At 43.0% G+C, this 23,469-nt stretch overlaps 1 protein-coding gene across 3 annotated transcripts in view; it reads right to left on the reverse strand.

Moving 5' to 3' along the window:
* GPM6A (glycoprotein M6A) overlaps window positions 1-23,469 on the reverse strand; it is a 319,807-nt gene that overhangs the window by 192,441 nt on the left and 103,897 nt on the right. Inside the window, exons 3-4 of one of the 3 annotated variants that reach the window (XM_045018380.1) lie at window positions 14,707-14,832; window positions 13,599-13,887 (exon numbers count right to left, since the gene is read on the reverse strand). The exons of the other annotated variants lie outside the window; for them this stretch is intronic. Of the exons in view, the coding sequence (XP_044874315.1) occupies window positions 13,599-13,635 (37 nt within the window). The 5' untranslated portion in view covers window positions 13,636-13,887; window positions 14,707-14,832. The remainder of the gene's footprint in view (window positions 1-13,598; window positions 13,888-14,706; window positions 14,833-23,469) is intronic. 3 annotated transcript variants of the gene reach the window in all.

Genomic DNA, 23,469 nt, shown 5'->3' on the forward strand with positions numbered 1-23,469 from the left:
GGATAAGTAAAGAACACATCGGAGATCTTCCGACTAATTTGAATGAATTCAAGTCAGCAGGGCATGTTGCTATTCACCCCAGGTTGCCGAAGAAATTAGCTGAAGAAATCTCGGAGCCACTGACAATATTTGCAAACCCATGGATGACAGGAAAGGAAGACCAGAGAAGGGCTAACATAGTGCCCAACTTCTCAAAGAGGGGAAAACGAGGAGCGGGGGAAATATAAACCAGTCAGCCTGACTTTGATACCTGGGAAACTAATAGAGCAATATATAAAACATTTCATTTGCAAATACTTGGATGATGAAGAGGGTGATCAATATCAGTAGACATGGATTTACTAAGATTAAATCATGCCAAACCAGCTTGATTTTCTTCTTTGATAAGGTAACAGGTTTGGTTGATAAGGGGAATGTGGTGGACATAATATACCTGGACTTCAGCGAGGCTTTTAACATAGTCCCACATAACAGTCTGATAAGTAAGCTGGAGAAATGCAGGCTTGGTAGAACTACCATTAAGTGGATACATAACTGGTTAAACAACTGCAAACAAAAACAGTAACTATTAATGGAATGATGTCAGATTGGAAGGAGGTAACTGTTCTGGGTCTAGTGGAAAGTCAGCTGAGGTAGCATAGCAGCTTCTGTACCAACCTCCTCCCAACTCCCAGTATAAAGAGAGAGGGACAGGGCATTCCAGAAGTGGAATTGACTGGAGGTGGGGAAAGCAATGGCCAAGTGGATTTCTATTCTGCTCCACTCCTCTGGCATAAGGTTACCAGGGCCGGGTGTTGCCACGATAGGCTCTCTGCAGAGGTCCCCCTCTCCACTGCATCCAAGCAGATCTCAGATGGAGTGGAGAATCTATTCCTCTAACTTTGTAAGCCTTAATACTGGAGTCTGTATGGGAAGGATGGGCTTTACCTAAACCAAAAGAGATCCAGACTGCTGGCACATAAAATTAAAAAGGCCATAGTGGAGTTTTTAAACTAAGGGCTGGGAGAAAGCCGACAGGTGTGGAGGAGCACATGGTTTGGAGAGAGACATCCCAAAGGGGAGGATCTATTAAAGAGGATACTCTATATTCTAGTAAAGAGGAGAAGATAGAACTTGCTGATGTACAGGTAGGAACTGAAGACAAAATGTCACGTGAAAAAGAGTCCCATTCAATTACATCACATGAAGACTGACAACTAAATACTGACAAATTTTATAAGGGTCTGTATGCAAATGCTAGAAGTCCAAGATGGGTGAACTGGTTTCCCTGGTATTACATGAGGATACCAATTTAATAGTCATCACAGAACCTTGGTGGAATGATGATAATCAGTGGGACACTGTAATGCCAGGGTACAAAATATATAGGAATGACAGAGTAGGTCATGTCTGTACGGGAGTGGCAATATATGTAAAAGAAAGCCAAATCAAATATAGTACAATTCCTAAATGACTCAAAGTGTATCATAGTATCTCTATAGATAGAAATTCAATACTTGAACAATAAGAGTTTAGCAGTAGGAATATATTACCGGCCACCTGAACAGGATGGTGACAAGTATCAGAGGGGTAGCCGTGTTAGTCTGGTTCTGTAGAAGCAGCAAAGAATCCTGTGGCACCTTATAGACTAACAGACGTTTTGCAGCATGAGCTTTCGTGGGTGAATACCCACTTCTTGCATCCGAAGAAGTGGGTATTCACCCACGAAAGCTCATGCTGCAAAACGTCTGTTAGTCTATAAGGTGCCACAGGATTCTTTGCTGCTTCTACAGGATGGTGACAGTGACTTGGAGATTAGAGAGACTACATAAAGAAAATCCAATAATAATGGGGGATTTCAACTATCCCCCATATTGACTGGGTACATGTCACCTCAGTACACGATACAGAGATAACATATCTTGACACCATTCTTGACTACTTCTTGGAGAAGTTGGTCTTGGAACCCACAAGGGGGGAGGCAATTCTTGATTTAGTCCTAAATGGTGCACAGGTTCTGGTCCAAGAAGTGAAAGTTGAACCATTCAGTAAAAGCAATCATAATGTAATTACACTTAACATCTTTGTAGGGAGGAAAATGCCAGAGAAACCCACTACAGTAGCATTCAACGTCAAAAAGGGGAACTACATAAAAATGAGTAAGCTATATTAATAGAAATTATAAGGAACTATCACGAGAGTGAAATGGAAGCTGCATGGAAACCATAGAGGTTCAAATTAAAAGTACACCCCAATCAAAAACACAATAAGAGGACCAAAAAATGCCACCATGGCTAAATAATAAAGTAGAAGAGACAGTCAGAGACAAAAAGACATTCAGAAATGGAAGTTAAATCCTAAGGAAAATAGGAAAGAGCATAAACTCTGGCAAGTAAAGTGTAAAAGTATAATTAGGCAGGCCAAAAAAGAATTTGAAAAGCAACTAGCAAAAGACACAAAAACAAACAGCAACAACAAACAGTGCTTGGAGGGTGGGGGGGGCGCGGGCCGGTGCAATTGGCCGGCAGGGTTAATCCCGGAAGTTACTTCTGCCCCAGGCCCCACACCCTCATAGGGAAGGCCCTGAGTGGAGCCATTAGATAATTGTAGTGCTGAAGGAGACAGGGCATTTGTGGAGGAATTAAATTAATTCTTTGCATTGGTCTTCATGGCTGAGGATGTGAGGGAGATTCCCACACCTAAGCCATTCTTTTTAGATGACAAATCTGAGGAACTGTCCCACACTGAGTTGTTGACAGAGGTGGTTTTGGAACAGATTGATAAATTAAACAGTAATAAGTCAGCAAGACTGGATGGTATTCACCCAAGAGTTTTGAAGGAACTTAAATATGAAAATGCAAAACTACTAACTGTGTTATGTAACCTATCACTTAAGTCTGCCTGAGTACCAGATGACTGGAGGATAGCTAATGTGACGCCAATTTTTTAAAAAGGCTCCAGAGACAACCCTGGCAATTACAGGTTGGTGAGACTAATTTCAGTGCCAGGCAAATTGGTAGAAACTATAGTAAAGAAGAGAATTATCAGACACATAAGATGAACACAATATGCTGGGGGAAGAGTCAACATGAGGTTTGAGGTTGTCAACAAACATGTGGACAAGGGTGATCCAATTGATATACTGTCTTGGACTTTCAGAAAGCCTTTGGCAAAGTCCCTCACCAAAGATTCTTAAGCAAAAGTAAGCAATCATGGGATAAGAGATCAGTAACTGGTTAAAAGATAGGAAGCCAAGACTATGAATAAATGGTCAGATTTCACAAGGGAGAAAGGTTAATAGAGTCCCCCAAGGATCTGTACTGGAACCCGTGTTGCTCAAGATATTCATAAATTATCTGGAAAAGGGAAACAGTGAGGTGACAAAGTTTGCAGAAAATACAAAATTACTTAAAATAGTTTAATACAAAGCAGACTGCGAAGACTTGCACAGGGATCTCACAAAACTGAGTGGGCAACAAAATGGCAGATGAAATTCAATGTTTATAAATGCAACTTAATACACATTGTAAAACATAATGCCAACTATACATACAAAATGTTGAGGTCTAAATTAGTTACCACTACTCAAGAAAGAAATCTTGGAGTCATTGAGGATAGTTCTCTGTAAACATCCACTCAACGTATAGCAGCAGTCAAAAAAGCAAACAGACTGTTAGGAACCATTTACAGCTAATAAGACAGAAAATATCATAAGGCAACTATAGAAATCTATGGTACACCCACACCATGAATATTGCATGCAGTTCTTGTCACGCCATCTCAAAAAAAACATATATTCGAATTGGAAAAAGTACAGGGAAGGACATGAAAACAATTAAGGGTACGGAAAACCTTCCATATGAGGTGAGATTTAAGAGACTGGGACTCTTCATCTTAAAAAAAGAGACAGCTGAGGAAGGGTATGACAGAAGTCTATCAAATCATGAATAGTGTGGGGAAAGTGTATAAAGAAGTGTTATTTCTTCAGGGTGTAGCCCGAAGATCTGATGTCAAGCACTCAACGGTCCGAGGTCAGCCACGACCAAATCGACCGGAAGGGGTGCAGGCGGTTGAGGAAACAGCAGGCGGATGGATCCTGGGAAGTGACTGGAGTGCTATCCTTGAGCACATCCTCAAAATGACTGCTTCTGGCTTCCCTGGCCTCTGGAAGAACCAGGCTGGGCAGAGTAATGGGCAGACAAAGGGTGATGCTGATTAAATCCTTTATCTCTGTCCTTCATGTAGGAGCTGGACCAGGGGACACCCCAGGTGGACGGAATGGCTTTCTAGATAGCTAAGGGGTGTGTAGGCCCAAGGAACGGAGGGTGCCATGGGAGTTTTTAAGGCTGTGGAGCTGTGCATCGGTCAACTCTGAAAAGAGCCCTGCTCCCTCAGATAGACGGTCCAGAGGACTATAACCAAGAGCTGCGCCTCATGACCACTGCAGAGGCAACAACCCTGGCCAATGAATCTGTAACATCCCAGGCCATCTGGAGAGCACCTCTTGTCACCGCTTTGCCCTCTTCCACCAAGGTGGTGAACTCCTGGGCTCAGTCCTGTGGGAGGCCCTCCTTGAACTTGCTGATGGAGTCCCACAGGTTGAAGTTGTACTTGTCTGGCAGGGCCTGATGGTTAGACACCTGAAATTGAAGGCTGGCTGTAGAATAAATTTTCCTGCAAAACAAGCCCAGCCTCTTGGCGTCTTTATGTTTTGGTGTGCCACCCATCTGACCCTGCCTGGCCCTTTCGTTGATGGCAGACGCAATGAGGGACCGTGCTGGAGGGTGGGTGTACAGGTATTCAAATCCCTTTGTGGGCATATAGTATTTCTTTTCTGCCTTCTTGGAGGTAGGCGGAATGGAAGAGGGGGTCTGCCACACAGACTTGGCAGTTTTAAGGACCCCTGGGTGGATGGGCACTGCAACCTGGGCCAGGGTGGAGGAGGGTATGACATTAAAGAGGTCGTCCAACTCCTCCGCTAACTCCTAAACCTCCAAGTACAGGTTGGCAGCCACCCTTTTGAGCAGAGTCTGACGCTCCTTGAAGTTTTCGGGGAGGCTGCTCGTTTGCAAGAGGCCCACCACAGCTTCATCCAGAGATGATGAAGATGACTGCACAGCAGAGGGAGGAGCAGCTTCCCCTTTCTCATCCAGGGCATCGGGGACCGCTGTATTGCCCCTGTGTTGGATTCAACACCGTGCTCCAACACAGGTGCATGCTCTGCTAGGGGCAGCTTGTCCAGTGCAGCCTGGGAGGAACAGTGGGAGTATGCGACCAGCATAAGAGGTACAGCCCACGCGTTCCAATACTGCCACTGAGTGGGCCATTGCCCCTGCCTCCACGCTGCTGCTGCTGCAGGAGCCACACCGGTCTTGCGGGCTGGTGGCAATTCGCCTTTTATAGGTGAGGGGCTGAACTCCCCTTCAGGCTTGGACCATTGTCCTTCTGGTGACAGGGTGGAGCCGTAGATGCCTGAGTCTGCCAACTGACACTTGTCGGAGACCAGTGAGGAGAGGGCAAGGACCAGTGCCAGCCCTAAAAGCAGTACCAGGGAGCCAGAGACCGGTGCCATGACCGGGAACACTCTCACATGGCGGGGGGGGCGGATTGATGCCTGGGAGACCACCTAGGCAATGGTGTGGGAGGCCCAACAGTACCATAGGTACAGGGATCAGCATAATGACTCAGGTGTCCCGTGCCCAACAGGCAGAGACCTTGGCATCAGGGACCTAGGTCTTCTAACAGGGACTGAGGCTGCGGTGCCAGGGTCCAAGGCCACAGTGATGGGGACTGATGCCTGCGGTCTAGGGATTGGGGACACTCTGCTGCTTTAGGGGTGGTCCCATAACCGCCTTGCCCATAGATGTCGGGCCCTTGGATAGGTCCATGTCTGGCTTGACATCTGCGGTGTTGGTTGGCCTACTTGCTCTTTGGCTGCCAGGCCCACTTGGGGCACACATGACCCTATTAGGGGCCGAGATACCCTTCCGCTCCCAAAAGTCAGAGGCAGGTCCCTGGCTAGACTAGGGAGTCTGACCGCAGAGGTACCTCCAAGCAGCTCTGGGGCAGGCAAGTGGCCTGACACAGGTCCTTTGCCCAAAGCCCCCTTTTCCTGTGGTGCTGGTGGGCCCGTCGACTTCAACTGCTTCTTAGGCACCAGGGAGGTGGAACAGTGCCGGATGGATTCCAGTGCTGATGATGTACTATGTACCAACACCAAGATGCCAGTTGTGGAGTCCAATCAAGAGGGTTTCGAGGTAGGACAAAAGTACAGCCACCACACGGAGGGCCCTTAAGCAGATATCTCACTCTTGAGTTCGAGGGCGAAAGTTTTTTCAGATCCTGCACTTATCCTTTCTGTGGGACTCCCCCAATCACTTTAAACAGCTCTCATGGGGGTCAGTAATGGGCATTGACTGTCTGCACAATGAACATGGCGTAAAGTCTGGGGAATGGGGCATGCTTGGCTTCGAGACGAAGTCTCAGCTGGGACTGTAACGCCTAAACTACTCTACCCTAACACGTAAAGGTCTAACTCAGTACCTATCAACTAACAACAAAGGAGACAGAACAATGGACTGTAAGAACCGCTAACACTCTTGTGATGTAAGACAAGGTGCTCCAACCAACAGTCATAGGCGGTAAGAAGGAACTGAGAGGATGTAGGGTCATCAGCACCTAATATGCCAGCACATGAGCATGGGGGTGCTACAGCTGACCCTACGCATACCGCTAAGGCAAAAATCTCCAACGATTGTGCATGTGGGCACACACGCACCTAGAATGGAATCAACATGAGCAAGCACTCGAAGAAGAATTATTGTTTGGCCGGTTATATTCAGATTGCTATGGACTGTATATTATATTACATTATATTGAATTAAATATTATGGAGAGTTTTAAACTTTGTAAAAGTGCTCAGAACATTAGGTGATTGTTTATATTACAGTAGTGCCTAGAGATCCCAAACAAGATCAGTTTCCCCACTGTGCTTGGTGCTGTATGTATATATACTAGGACACAATCCCTGCCCCCAAAGAGTTTACAGTCCAAATATACAAGACAAAAGGCACAGAGGAAGTTATTTGTCCCAGATTATAACAGCAAGTTATTGACAGATGAGAGAAAAGAAGTCCACTCTCATGAGTCACAGTGCAGTGCCCTGTACCCCGGAATGGGCTGCCTCTCTAAATACGGACACTTATTATACATAATTACACTAAGAACAGATATATGAGGAGCATCAAAAATGAAATTTTTCCCACACTATTCTGCTAATGTGCTTTAAGGAAACCTGGAGGGACCAGGTAGTTTAAATTCCACGTTGATACAGTAGCATTGGGACTCAGGTCCCATGCTAACTGTTGCATAAAATGTGTAATAAAAAGCCCACTGTTTCTTCCTCAAAAAACTTTCTGCTGAGGCGACAAACAGGGCCGTAGCAACAAAGAACATGGCCCCCTCCGAACATATGTCCGGGGCCCCTTACAATGCAGAAACTGGAATGCGGTATTTATTTTATACAATATACAGGGTTCATATTATGTATACATAGGCCTACAGTGTACATGTATTCCGTATTTACGCAAAGCGCTTCTTTCGAGCCTTGTTCTCCGCAAATTGGTTAATCAATGTGTCATAGTCCAGAGATCTGGCAATCTTGTTTTCGATTGAGATAACTGCAAGCGCAGAAAGCCTGTCATCTGTCATGGTTGAGCGCAGGATATTCTTGATCAGTTTCATTCTGCTGAAGCTCCTTTCAGCACCAGCGACAGTAACTGGTGTGGTCAGAAGAATTCTGATGCAAATGCAAAGATTTGGATATATCTCCTGAAGGCTGTTCTTGTATATGTACGTTAAAAAATTGTTTGCCGTGACAAATCCTCTCTCTTTCTCGATGACATAAATAAAACGATTCAATTCCATTATGAGTTCGTTGGCATCAATGTCTCCCATTTTTCTTTCAAAATTTTTGCTGTGATTCTCCAGTTCATTTTCTCTGTGACACTGCTTCAGGCTGTTAGCGTTGTACAGAAATCCAAACAACTTATACCACTCCACGAGTTGGTCAAATCGCGACGAAACAGAAGATATGGCCTGATCAGTGAGAAAGTATTTCGTACCACGTGTACACAGTCAGAACAAAAGGCCACGTAGTAACATGGTCTAAAAGCGCACCGGCTTCTGTTGCTGTATTGCCATCTTTCTTTTCGAGCGCATATTCTCGCAAAGATGACAAAGAATTGCACAATTCTTCAAGGTGATAATGCAATGGCTACACAGCATCAATTCTCGACTCCCAACGAGTGTCCGATAACCCTTTAACAGATATTGCCATATGTTCTTGAAGTATATCCCAACGTGAAGGTGACGAAGAAAAGATAACGTATATTCTGTTAATCAGATTGAAAAAGTCAACGGCATATTTCGATGACTTTGCCGCGTCTGAGATCACAAGATTCCAAGTGTGAGCTCCACATGGTACATACAAGGCTCGGTCATTTATTTGTAGCATGCGGGCTTGAACTCCTTTATTCTTTCCTCTCATATTTGCGCCGTTATCATAAGCTTGGCCTCTCATGTCGGCAATGTCTATTCCTAAGTTGTTTGCCTTTTCAAGAAACGCTTCCAATAAGCCCTCGCCAGTTGCATCATGAACATTAAGAAAACCAACAAATGCTTCACGAATATTGACACCATCTTCACCGTTGCATTCAACAAAGCATAACGCCACAGACATCTGTTCTTCATGTGACACGTCGGGAGTACAGTCCAAAATAACTGAATAATATTTTGCTTTTTTAAGCTGCGCTATGTTGGCCTCTTGAATGTTACTGGCAACAAGTTGAATCAGCTCGTTTTGGATCTGTGGACTGAGGTACTGAACATGCGTCTCTGCCTTCTTAATCCTCTGTAAAAGTTCGCTGAGGACAGTATCATACTTTGCAAGCAATTGAAACAGTCCCAAAAAGTTGCCATTCGAAGGATCGCCGAGCTTTTCATTACTTCCTCGAAATGTCAAGTTTCTTTCGGACAAGAAAATAACGACATCAACCATGCGTTTGACAACATTTCTCCAGAAATCTCTTTCTTTCAGAAAAGCCTGCAATTCGAGTTGGTCAATAGATGTACGGTTTACTATGCCTGACCAAAGGTCAAACCATTTCACCATACAGTCTTGATGACCTTTGCCTGTTTCATGCTGCTGAAGTCTTTTTGACAGTACTTTCCAAGCAGATGTTCCACGACGTAGCGGTATGTCGCCAGTGCCAAATAATTTACAACAAAAACAAAAAATGGCATCTTTCTGAACTGAGTACATTAACCATGAACGTCTTATTTTCTCGCCATTTGCCATGGTTCGATAGAAATGAGTACTTGTGAACATCCGTCTTTCCTTGTTAAATGGAAATTCGTAACTTTCATTCTGCTGCGGTGGGCCACGTGCAACAATGTCACACACTTGCCTGTCCGATATTATAGACGGCCAATCTCCTGGATCATCAGTCAGTGGTTCAGATTCAGATACTTCTTTCCCGGCAGCAGCTGGAATATCTGTCACAGTTTGTTTGGTAGAACAACTGGCTTCACCTTCGACCTCACTTGAAGCACTTCTGGATACGATTCGTCGCTGCTAGCGCTGTCTGTTTCATATTCCTGTACCTGTACGTTGGATTGCAGCGCAAAATACGTTGACAACTTTGGAATTTTCTCAAGTTCCTTCTCGGCATCTTTTGCTGCCTTTCGTTTACTAGCTCCGCTCTTATACGTTCTCTTAGACATCACAAAGCACGCTTCTGCGTTGGAAACGATAAAAATTTAAACAACTAAATTAATAACATTTATCCGCCGACCGCCATTATAAACGCAAATACACATTCTTTGAACGGGTCCAACTAAAATTCGAAACTGACCGACAGACAACTGATGTAGCCAATAGCATTATGATGTATCATAATGACTTCACGGTTTTGTCAGTAAAACCGACATGGATTGTGCAATAGTGTCAATAAATGTCACTTACCTAGTTATACCTTACATTTTTTTTGCCACTTTTAGGGGCCCCCTTCCTTGCGGGGCCCCCTCTGGTCGGAGGGTACGGAGGGCGCTCGCTACGCCTCTGGCAACAAACAATGTTGCGAATGGTGATGCAGAAACTGGACTGAGACCACCAGATTTTTTTTCATGTAGCAAAATGAATAGCAATCTGCTATTACCATCTTTCCACCACTAGTGACCTGGGAGATTAACCACTGACATAACTTAGCTTTTATAGGTGAGATATTTGAAAAGCACTTAAGTGACTTAATAGCAAATGTCCCACCGAAAGCTCCTTACTCACTGAGACACTTTTGAAATTTTCATATTTTATCTCATTAATAATAGCTAAAACCATCATTTCCACCACCTTTGTGTTTTTCAGCAGTAGGACGACAAAACTCTTGCTGACATTGCTCTGGCTTTCATTTCCTATGAACACAGCACCATGTCAAAAAGCTCTTTATATTCCTTTCATAGAAACTGTAATGGCTGAAAGGTCTCCCAAGATATTATGCTATAGATATTTAGTAAGACTATTATTTTTAATGTGCACCAAAAAGATACACTGTAATGTTTTGAAGGAAGAGTCCACTTCCATGCATAGGTCTAATTCTTGGACAGGAATGGGCTAGTGGATGTAATTGGACTTGTCTTTCCAACCTCTGCTCTCTTGGGAGACAATGAGATGGGCCAGCGACCAACAAGAAAAGAAAAGGGGCCTTCCCTTAGTTTAAGTGCAAAAATGAATAGATAATAAATACAGAGCACTTATACACTTTTACATATTTAAACTGCTGAACAAACATTGAAAAGGTAGGTTAGCATGAGCTTTATCTTCTGAATGCAGAAACTGAAACGGAGAGGAGAAGCTACTTCCACACAGCAAGACAATACTGGAAAAAGCATTAGAACACTAGAGCATCTCATCCCCAACCATGATGCAGCTTCACAGTGAATCAGCATCAGAAACCAGACAATACATACATATTATGTATTATTTGTCTGATTTCTGAGGCTAATGTGTCCGTCCAGCAGTCTCCTTTGCTGGTAGTTTGTTTCCCAAATTATAGCCTAAAAAGAATTTTTAACTGTCAAAAAACTGGAATTTATAGCGAATATACAGGCAGAATCCCTTGCTTAAACAATGACATTCAGTGTATCACTATAGAAAACATACTATTTGTACTCACTGGTATTTTATTGTATTTGACTCTATAGGAATAAAATGGTTGTTGAAGCAGCAAGTATCATATTAGAGCTATTTGCATTGTATTTGTGAAATGCACCAATATGAAACTATTCACTTCCATCATGGCTGCTAGCAACATGTAATGCCGTGCCGTGGGTGGTTCAAAGCATCTGCTACAAAGAGTGCAGGAGCTGGTGAGCAGTGACAATTTATACTCCCATTGATTTTATAGCAGGAAGAGAGAAGGAGAGAGGCGGAAACAAGCAGCTTCACTCAAGATGGAAGCATGAAGAAAATTAGAATAAACATGTCTTGATGAAAGTTGTTGGGATATTCCATTAAGGAAAAATAAGAGATGGTCCAGCTAAATTATAACTATACATTGCTCAGCCTTGACAAAGCACACCACAACAGAAGTGTTATGGTATGTGAAAGCAACTTAGGACAGAAGTACTAAAGTCTATAACTAGAGACAATATTCTTCCTCCAAAAGGCAAAGTGCAGCCTTTAAAGCATCTGTAGTGACCAGTGATCACAGTACTTTCCTTAACAACCCCTCACAAACTCAGGTCCCAATACTCCTTCTCTTCATGAGTCCTCCTTTTATTCCCTCATTTTATTAATCTTGAATTCCAGCCTTCTATGGGGGGGTACGGGCACTCCTCTTTCCCACAACAGATCCACAAATACCGTCACAGCAATTAATCAACACCAGCCCTCCCCCATAAGGGAAAATAAATATAATTTATTGGGATCTCAACACATTTCTGCCCATGCTTGTGATGACAGCTGGGCACTACTAAAGGCATGGCATTCAAAATGGGAAAAAAATCTGTTGCATTAGCTATTGTTGTAATCACACTATTAATCACATTGTTTTGAGAGGCTATTGGTCTTTCCAACTGCTTATCATTTGAAAAATGAGGACACAGTTATCTATAGCAACTTGTTCATGTCATCCACTAATTGATTCACATTTTTCTTTGGCAATTTTTAGAGTTTTCCAATTGGATTTTTAAAATGAGGAAGTTAGGGGTGCTGAATTATATATTGTTTCTCCAAATCAAGTGTTTAATTTATGGTTAGGTATTTGGATTTAATTGTCAGATATCCTGTCAGTTCACCATATTGTTTATAAATTAATCTGTTTTACATTTGATACATATATTCTGCTTTGTTGTGAGAATCTACTGTACATCTAGATAAAAGCAAGATAATAAACACTCCAAAGCTGCATTTAGTCTAAGTGGGTCATTTCTAATGAGCAAGCATGACATTTACATGTAGCAACCAGATTGATCAGTGTGTTGAAAAACAGAATATGGCATCAGGAAATATGCATCTACATGGAGTTTAGGTTATCTGATTTTCTTACCTCCAAAATGCCCCTCTCGGGCACTAATCTCCAGATCAATTTAGATTAAACAGTACCTGTCATTTAGATGTGGCAAATCTTTGCCAGCATTACCTTTGCACTTGCAATACAAAAAATGCCCTCATTTCAATACATCTAGATAAAATCCAGCATGGACAGAACAGAAAGGGAACACAGTTGCAGTGATCATACACTGCTCCTTAGAGAAAAGGACTTTACGAACAGTATATTTTCCTGAGCTACAAGTCAATATACTGTACAAGCAACAACAAGCTACAGGTTTACCTTTAAAAAACAGCAATATGCCCAGCAACAATCAGCTACATACAACTTTGACCAGAGATTTTAAAATAGGAATACCATGACCATGCTGTGTATTTATTTTTTCTAACACAAACTGAACTGCACTGTGCAAAAACAAAAAGCTAACTGAACATATACACTGCAAAATTTACAATCAATCCCTTGATAGATACTATAGCAAGGCTGCTTCCACAGATACCTAAAGCGAAATGGAGGGGGAAAGTGAAAGAAATATAGACACCTCCCAAATAATATGCAAAATATACTCCAGGTCTTTGTTCAGTCTGGACACTCATTCAAAGGTGTAAATAATGGTTACATTGTTAGATTTCTAACTCCAACTAGCTCCAAATATTGTGTGAGTGGCTCTCTCATAGTTCACAGTGGGCTCCCTTGACCGAGCTCGACAAGCGTGAAAACATGAAATAAATGAAGGTTAACAAAGGACTGTTCTAGGAAACAGTCCACATTAAAAGCTTGCAGTGTTACTACTATGCATATAGGACTCTGCATTTGAATTCCGTAAATCTTAAATATTCACAATCACAATATTAATTCCAGGAATTACTTCAAGAAGCCAAACGGAAAGAAAAATCTTTCCCATCTACTACATCAGGATATTCACTAGCCTTACAGGCATGCACCTAAAGCAAATAAGGAAACTATAAAATAATACCATATTTGTAAATGGAAAACTATTTATCACAATACCTTTTTGTGTTTGTCCCTCTTCCATATTCTCTTCCATGGCTACCTTTCTTCACTACAAACTGCTACACAGAATTAATCAAAAGCTTCAATTAGATGTTGGAAAAAGTGTGGGGTGCTTTTTTCCTGGGAAGCTCCAACAGCAGAGGCTTAGGCAAGTCCTCAGAGCTTAGCTAAGGCTCTCTCTCTCTCCTTGTTTGCTTGGAGACAAGCTGTCAAGTGTAATTTCATTCAAATTACTCTTCCGTGAAGATTATCAATTTTTCTTCTCAAAGCTGTCCATTGTTTATCACTGTAAACAGGTATTCAAATGAATAGCCAGTGAATTTTGGGGGGAAATTTGGTCTCAGTTCCAGTGACACTGTAATTCATAAGCCTCACTTTGCATATAAAATGGGGAAAAGAAATTGAGGTTTGTATTGAAATCTGCGTTTTAAACTGGAAACAGGCTGCACTGAGAACAGATGGAGGGGTGTCCTCCTAACATGAAGCAGACCACCAACCCACAATTCCCCCTATTTGCTACCAAAGTGGGAAAGCCCAGATGCCTGTGGGTTCTTTATGCTGCAGTAGTTGTCTCACTCTTGGTCACATACTAATATTCTCCTTCATTTTCTCTCTCTCATATGTCTATACTATTTGTGTATAATTAGTATTAGAAATACATAATATTATACTTATTCTATAATGTATTCTGACAGGCTTCAAGAGGACTTGTTTAAAAGAGGAATACACCTTTGTAGTTTAAGGTGTTTTTTTTCCCCCAAGTATATAAATAAAAAAGCAGAAAGTATGAAATAGAGAATATTACTGACTGCCCACCAAATCCTCTATTTAAGGTAAATTATCTCTCACAATGGCACAAAGTACTCAGATATGAATTTAAGATAAGACAGTGAGATGTTTAAATAAATTTTCTATCAATTTTTTTCTGCTGTATAGCATGCAAAATTATCAGTAGGCTGTAGTACCTTATTAAAAGATGGAACCTTTTCAAGATGGTGAAGCTTAAAATCAACCCAAACCTCCCCCACACACACGCATTACACAATGTTTGTCATGGATTGTTGGAGGAAAAAACACAGGTTCCGTACATTGTGGGGGCACTTACTTGTTTGGGGAGCTGTGCAGTCTGATTTGAAATGCAAATTGGACACTGCAGTCTATCAATAAATTAGCATTTTTGTACCCTGGCCTGTTGAGTGGCATAGCATCATCTTAAGAGTTTGAATACTTCCTAGAAGAACAAGAAAAAACACACGCAATGTGTGTTGTGGTGTTGGGCTTTTTTAAAGCTCTTTTACATTGCCTTTCCCTATCCTCCTAGAAAAACGTGACTAATTCTCATCATGAACAGAAAATTTCAAGGCTTAAAATGAATAAACACAGAAGCAAAACTATTTTTAATGTGACATTATTAAAAGGGACCCCCTCATCAGCTCGCTCTATGTTTAAAATTGTTTTAAGGCCTGGTAAACATTTTGTATACTATTTTGTTCATAACGGTTCACGTCAACAGACATTTCAAAAATAATCTGTACATTCAGATAGATCGCTACCTAACCATTCTGTTTTTAAAATGCACCTATCTAGCGCTTTGGTTGCATGTATACCTCTTATATGGAATAAAGAAGGACCAATTTCCCACAGATTCAGTCTTCCCAGACCTCCTAGATATTTTTCAAACTAAAATCTCCCAAATCCACCACTTAGCTGCTCATCTAGCTAAGATGGCTTCAACATCATAGTATGCAAGGATCTTGCATCCCCCAGAAAACCTGGGAAAACAAATGAGCTTTCAGCATGACCTAAAAGTCCACAAATTTGGATTTTGTTGAATTGCATCATAAAATGCATGGCACAGCTGAACATTCCTTATCTCTCATTTCCTCATATCTTTCAGATGTCACTGAAAATAGACCAGCAGATTTGGAGCCTCTCTCCCTAGATCCCAGCTGTCTACAGAATGTATAATATTTTAAGAGCACACTACAGTCTAGGACATAGATGTTCAATCTAATAATAACTCATTAAAATGAACATATCCCCCAATACGTAAAGTGCCTGACCACTCTCCTTCCAGCTGTCAACCATCAAACAAAAGCCCGATCTGCACCCCCTCTGACTGACCAACTGGTCCTACACGCTCCTGGGATTCCTCCTAGAATTCACCAGTTCCAGTAAGGTGGGCCTCAGTAAGGCATTTTTGATGCATTCTGTTGTTCCTCAGAAAAGGAGGGCATTTCTCTAAGGCACCAAAACTTGCTTAAAATATATGCTGTATAAAATTGTACTACTTTATTTGCAAACGTGAGCATTTAACTCACATCCTTTCACTGACTTAATCACCCTTATGCACATCACATTCTAGCTAATCAACCACACCTGTAAAGAGTACAGAACAGGTCTGCTCCTATCTACATTTCAGCTGTCCTCTCTTCCTGAGCCTGCACTCTAACGGACTTCACTCTGCTGAATCTTCTATCACCTTCCAACCCTTGAGTATCTTTTTCATGATTTGTCCTAAACTTGGAATGGCCTCCATTTGCTCATAGGATTAAGGCCACAAAGAGCCACTAGGTCATCTAGTCTGACCTCCTGTATATCACAGGCCACCAACAAGACCCAGCACTCATACACTAAGCCCAGCAATGGAAATGAGACCAAAGTAAATGAGACTCACAGAAGACTAGATTATTATGTGCCACAGGCAGAGATTAAGTAGGACCAAGGTGCACCAGTCCTCAAGGCCCCTGTATGAGGCAAAGGGCTGGCCTCACATGTAATTAACACATGGAGGGAGGCCTCATTTCTTGGAGGACGGGATTAGGGAGGTAAACAGAACTTTGTGCTAAATAAGATACGTAAATAGGTCAGTAGGCTAAAAACACAGAATGCCTGAGCCAGCTAAGAGGGAGAACAGAGAGAGAACCATATACTAACAATGGACAAGACAAGCTAGGAATGTAGAGATGAGGTAAAGACCATATTAAGTCTGGACAATGCATGGACAGAATATGCTGCATAGGGATTTTTTTCCTGAAAAGTAACCAAGCCAATCCCAAAATGTGTGATGCAATGTACAGAAATACAATGTAACATGTACATGTTGTTACAAAGCTCCGAGCCTGCATTGGTGGGTCCTGCGCTTCCTGACGGATACAGTGGCCTCAGAAGCTCGCTAGGGCCCTTAATATGACCTCCCTTTCCCAGTATGGCGGCAAAGGTTACAGCTTATTGAACTGCTTTCATCACAGGCCGGTATGGGAGGTGGGAAGGTGGGATATACCCACAGTCTCTGTTGCTCCTTAGATCTCTGTAGGTACCGTTTGGTCTCCTGCCTGGACCAAAGTCTGTTTCCCCTCTCCAAGAAATCTCTGTAGATCATGGGGGGTGGGGAGGAGGGAAGAAGGGGGGAACCTGAGCCCGCCCTCTACTCCAGGTTCCAGCCCAGGGACCCTAATGGCAGCAGCTGTTGGTGGCTTCCCTCCTCCACTGATGCTGCTTTGATTCCCTGGGCCACTTCCCCGTGCTCCCCTTTTCCAAGCTTCACCCTTACCTCAGGGCTCAGTAATGCTTCCTCTCCTCCAGCTCCTTTCACCTGGGCTCCTCTTGAGAGAACTGGAAGGAGAGCTTTTAAAGCAGTATAAGTGGGCCCTTAATTGGTTCCAGCTGTCCCCATTAGCCTAATAGCCTTAGCTGACCCTTTGTCAGTTAACTGAGGTCAGGTGCCAGCATTAGCCTAACGACCTTAACTGGTTAAATTGGCGTCAAGTGTCTTGATTGGCCTCAAGTAGCCCTTGTTTGGCTATCCACAGAACAAGGACCTGCTCATTCTGAGGCTAATATACCTGCTTTCCACTACCTTCTTATATCCTTCTGGCCTGAGTCCGTCACAATGTATATAAAGGAAGAGGTATTCTGTGTAATGTTAGATGTGTGGTACACCCTATACCCATCCCCCAGACTTGAGTCTGATCAACTGAGCATAGCACTGCTGAATGCCAAATAAAATAACCTATGTGACGAAACCTGGAGTTAAAGTTTTTTTTTTTGGATCCCAGAGAATTGGATGAAGTGTTCTCCCAGAACTGATCTAGGTGTTCTGTGTAAGCCAGTTGAATGGGTCGTGGCGGGAATCCCAATACTGCAATGACAGGGAAATGATTAAATGCCCAGATAATCCTCACAAGTGACCTGTACCCACACGCTGCAGACAAAGGCCAAAAAAATCCAAGGTCATTGTCAATCTGACCTGGGGGAGAATTCCTTTCCAACCAGGGCCGGCTCCAGACCCCAGCGCGCGCTTGGGGCAGCATTTTGCCGACAGGGCGGCAGGGGGCTCTGGCGGACCTTCCGCAGTCATGCCTGCGGGAGGTCCACCGGAGCCGCGGGACCAGCCTATGTCTGAGTTATCGAAGTCCCCAAATTGCGGTTTGAAGACCTCAAGCTGCAGATGTAGGCTCATTATTTTTACCCTTTGCACCATATGCTTCGTATCGTTTGGGAATGAATACATAATGCTTTGTTTTGAAGATGCTGGTTCTGTGCCACTGCAAATGCAAACGTGAGCTGTCACAGGCTCTAAAAGGGAAACTCTTACAGGTGCCAGTTGTTTTAGATAATATATAAAACACATTTATTAACTATAGAATGGTAGATTTTAGGTGATTATAAGTAACAGGCATAGAGATCAAAGTTGGTTACATAAGAAACAAATTAATTTGCAGTCTAAGTTCTACAGACGAAGCAAGATTTGAATCAAGCAGCTCTAATGGATGTTACAGGCAGCTCACAGTTCTTGATACATGGGGTATGGCTACACTTGCAGCTGTACAGCGCTGGGAGTTAAATCTGTCTTCGTACAGCTGAGTAGGGAAAGCGCTACAGTGTGGCCACACTGACAGCTACCAGCGCACTGTCGTGGCCACATTTGCAGCGGCTTTGGGAGCGGTGCGTTATGGGCAGCTATCCCAGCGTTCAAGTGGCTGCAACGTGCTTTTCAAAAGGTGGAGTGTGACAGGGAGCGTGGGGGAGAGAGAGAGTGGATTTTTGGATCCGACACTGTGTCAGCTCCCTGCCTTGCAAGTTCCGACCCCCTCCCACACCCCTCTCTCACTCACTGAAAGCAAACAGCGGCTGTTTGTTTGTTTCCTCACAGACCAGATAAGCAACTGCTTCGAAATGGAGCCCCCTCCTCCCACCCGCCGCGCTGCTTCTCTCCTCAAGCCCCCTCCCTCCCCCTCTCTTCAAGCAAACACTAGCCGTGGGCGTTCCAAAGGGAGCCCCCCTGCCTCTGCTCATTCACAGCAAACAGGGGCTGTGTTTGTTTTTTTGATAAGCAGCTCCGGGAGCCCGGAGTTCATAACAAAACAAAGAGCGAAACTTTCAGTTAAAGGATAATGGGAAGCTTCTGGAGGTCAGTAACAGCGTACTAAGATTATTCCCTGTTTACACTGGCACCCCAGCGCTGCAGCAGCAGCGCTATACTCTTTATTCCTCTCGGGGAGGTAGAGTACAAGCAGCGCTGTAGCCATGGAGATACAGCGCTGTATGTGCCTTGTCCGTGTGGACGGGGAGTGAGTTACAGTGCTATAAAGCCACCAACAGCGCTGTAACTCTCAAGTGTAGCCAAGGCCACAGACTAGATTCATTCCCTTCCCAGCCTGGGACCAATCTCCCCAGTTCAAAGTCTGTCTTCCAGATGATCTTCCAGGTGTTGAGATGGGGGAGGAGAGAGTCTAAGTGATGATGTCATTGCTCTTTTATACTTTCTTCCAGCTGCTAGAAAGACCCTTGCTGTGACATGGGGGTTAAGCAGCCCTCAATGGGTACGTGTCCTCTCTGAGAAATCTCTGGGATGGCCATTGGGAGAGTGGATTTCCCTTAATGGGCCATCAATACATATATGGCTGGTCCTAGTGTAAATCTGTCTTACTAAGTCTCCTTTTTTGTCACTGAAAGGCTGACTATGGGCATTTCCCAACTTCACAATGTATTTCAGTAACACACATATAATAATACTTCATATACAATCACAGCACATACAATTCAATAGGATATTAATGTTCAGCAGTTCAAGACTTTTTAAATACCACCTCACAAGGCATACTTTGTACAAAACATATCAATCATATCGCAGTGCAAATATGGGGGTTCAGGGTGCTACTTCAAGCTACAGAGTGTCGCAGAGAGCTAAGTATTATTTTTTACTTCTACTAAAACAACTGAGAAAGGAACCCAGAAGCCTAGGGCAGAGCTGCCAGGTACACTATATATGTAGTAACTATCTTGGAAAAGTTCGGGAACAAGGTCATTTAGGTTCAGGAAGACTAAAATACTGCACAAACTAAAATGGTTTCACAGTAAAATTTTGCATAATAATGTCTTGTTCTGCATGATAAACATTGTGTTTTTATAAAGACCTTATATAAACAAACACTTCATGTATTTAAACATTGTTTGGCACATTAACACCAGAAATACTACAATTTAGTGATGGAATGAAGAGATTTCATCCCTGGAATTCCCTATGGGACAATGCTGGAGGCAGCAGCTTTCAGTGCTGTTTATTTAAAATTTCTAAAATATGCCTAAATACACACTCCAGGGCATGTACACATTAGTTAATACAATAAGGGGGGAGAGGTAACATGCCTCAAGATGAACAACTAAAATCCCACCAAAACCCACAATTTCCCTTATGCTACACACTCAGGCAAATGCCTGGGAACGGATGTGTTTCATGTCATGAAAAGGTAACTAACAAAAGTCAGCTCTGAGGTAGGGAGGAACACTGAAATGGTGAGGAAAGGAATTGAAGGGAAGATCTAACTGGGGTAACTATGGTGTTATCTGTACCTGAAGAAATAAGCTATGATGGGATCAAGGACTTGGGTCCTAGATTTCCAAAACAGCGACTTGGAAAGAGGTAAAACAGTGGGGGTAACGACGCTGTAGGGCAAAAAGAACAGGAGTACTTGTGGCACCTTAAAGACTAACAAATTTATTTTAGCATGAGCTTTCGTGAGCTGCAGCTCACTTCTTGGTTGTTAACCTTTCCAGACTACTGTACCCCTTTCAGGAGTCTGATTTGTCTTGCATACCCCAAGTTTCACTCACTTAAAAAATACTTGCTTACAAAATATACAAGAGTCACAGCATGCTATTATTGAAAATTTGCTTACTTTCTCATTTTGTCTGTATGACATTTTAGTTTGTACTGACTTTGCTAGTGCTTTTTATATAGCTTGTTGTAAAACTAGGCAAATATCTAGATGTGTTGATGCATAGGCGTCGACTCCATGGGTGCTCTGCGGCTCAAGTACCCACAGAAAAAAATAGGGGGTGCTCTGCACCCACCAGCCACAACTCTTCAGTGAGGTCCACCAACCATGTGTTTGGCAACTGGTGGGAGGCTCTCAGGGGAGGACAGAGAGCACCAAGTAGGTGGACGGCCTTGAGGGAGGGGACAGAGCAGGGGTGGGAAGAGGCGGACCAAGGGCGAGGCTTTAGGGGGAAGGGGCAGAGCAGGGGCAGTACCTTGGGGCACAGCAGGGGTGGAGCACCCACCAAGAAAAATAAAAGTCAGCACCTGTGAGTTGGTGTACCCCCAGAAGGCCTCTCGTACTCCCAGGGGTACCTTACCCCTTTTCAAGAACTATTGCTGTAGAGGACTCAAACAAGAGAAATATCCCCTGAGGTAAAACCAATCAAAGTTCATGCTTAAAAAAATGGCAGGATGTCCATATTATATAGAGACATTATCATCTGCTGTAAATCAGTGTAATGCCACTGAAATAAATGGAACTATACCATTTACAAAAGTTGAGAATCTAGCCTATAGTACTGTGAAAGTGTGAACAAAGAGAAGAGGAAGTGTGCCCCATAATTGGTACAAGTGTGTATGGAGGGGAAAAGGAAGGGCTTTTCTTATTGTTTAGGTAGTGTTAAGGTCAGGTTTGCATTTTACTTTTAATGAGAGTTCAGTGTTCTCCTGTATGCACATGGAACTGGTCTTCCTTATTCCCTTATTGCTTTCCTACCTTTTCCTCTATTTTTGTCTCTTACAATTCTCTTCCTGAATTTGAAAATATATTTATCATTTGTTTTTTCCCTATCCTGGTAACCTGTTACTTTCAGCAATGAGGGATTATATGCAGTAAAGAAAGTTACAGTAGTCTAATTTACATGTCACTCTGTATTACTAATTATATTCATATTACTAAATATAAAAGGGATCAAGGACAGCCTTGCTCTGAATAACTAACCCATTTAGAAATTTTTACTTTGTTGCAGATGCCTTCTGCTACCCATGACATTGGGCACTGCGGTATATAATCTTAAAATTTGAGATTTTAAAAAATACTCTCTTTTCAGGACACAAATATAACACTACCCAAGAGCTACACTCTCTAAGGGAATTATTATAATAATACCTTAGATTTATATGGCGCCTTTGATACAAAATATCAGCCCTAACATATTTCCAGATTATTACCACAATTTAAGACCTTGAATTTTGACCAGATGTGTTTCCAGATTACCACCAATTAAAGGCTGACATTTTTACAATTGGATCATAAAAAGTATTGCCACATCAGTTGATACATTAAATTAAGGCCATGTGTGTCAAATTCTAACCCATTACACTCCAGAGTGCACATCTAAATTGGTACCATGGCATATACCTCATAAGTTTCTCACAGCAAAAGACTCTTTGATATGTTTTATTATTATTGGGCCTGATCCTCAGGTGGTATAAACTGGCATAGGTCCATATGATTTCAATATAGCTAACATATGGAGATCTGGTTCATTGTGTTGGGTTCATTGTGTTGAAAGCTTTAATGTCGAGGTTAAGCACAATACTGTAAGCTACAAAAGTTCATACAGTTAGTAATGCAAAAGTTAAGTGCTTGACTACCAAAAAAATTAAGTGCTTGACTAACTTCGGTAGGACAAGTGCAAGAAAACAATACCTGTTTTAATACAGCCAAATGTAAGTCATGCATTTAGGAACAAAGAATCTAAGCCATACTACCACCGGCAGCCCCCCTACTATAACCTCCCCCTAGCGCCTCCTGCCAGCCGGTGGGCCCCACCAATCAAGGGATTACTTGTTCACAGTTTATAAGTAACCTACAGGCACAGGCACGACTTTCCAAAGTGCTGGGGGGTGCTCAACCCCAGCTCTGCTCCATGCCCCGCCACCACTCCATCTTCCCCCAAGGTCTCTCTAAGGTTCCCCTAAGGTCCCACCCCGCCTTTTCCACCCCCGGTGCACCCTACCCTGCCTCTTTCCACCTAGTCCGCCCCCCCCAAGCGCACCACCTCCTCGCTCCTCCTCCCAACCCCCTGCATGCCGCGAAAGAGCTGATTATGGTGGGCAGGAGGCACAGGGAGGATGGAGGAGGCACTGCCTGCTGGCAGGTGGGAAATACTAGGGGGAGGGGGCAGCTGATAGGGAGGCTGCCCCGGTGGGTGCTCCACCCCCACCATTTTTTCCCCATGGGTGCTCCAGCCCCGGAGCACCCACGGAGTTGGCACCTATGCCTACAGGGCAATCAGAAATTTGATAATAGAAGGATCTCTTCAGTCTAGCAGATGCAGGTATAACAAAATCCAATGGCTGAAAGTTGAAGCTAGACAAATGTGCTCTCAAAATAACACACACAATTTTAACAATGAGGGTAATTAACCATTGGAACAATTTATCAAGGATTGTGGATTCTTCATCACTGAAATTTTTTTAATTAAGATTGGTTGTTTTTCTAAAAGATGTGTTCTAATTCAACAAGGGATTAATTCAATAAAGCCCTTGGTCCTGTGTTATGCAGGGGGTCACATTAGATTATCACAATGATCCCCCCCA

Source organism: Mauremys mutica, chromosome 5, assembly GCF_020497125.1.
Source record: "Mauremys mutica isolate MM-2020 ecotype Southern chromosome 5, ASM2049712v1, whole genome shotgun sequence".
Lineage (NCBI taxonomy): Eukaryota > Metazoa > Chordata > Testudines > Geoemydidae > Mauremys > Mauremys mutica.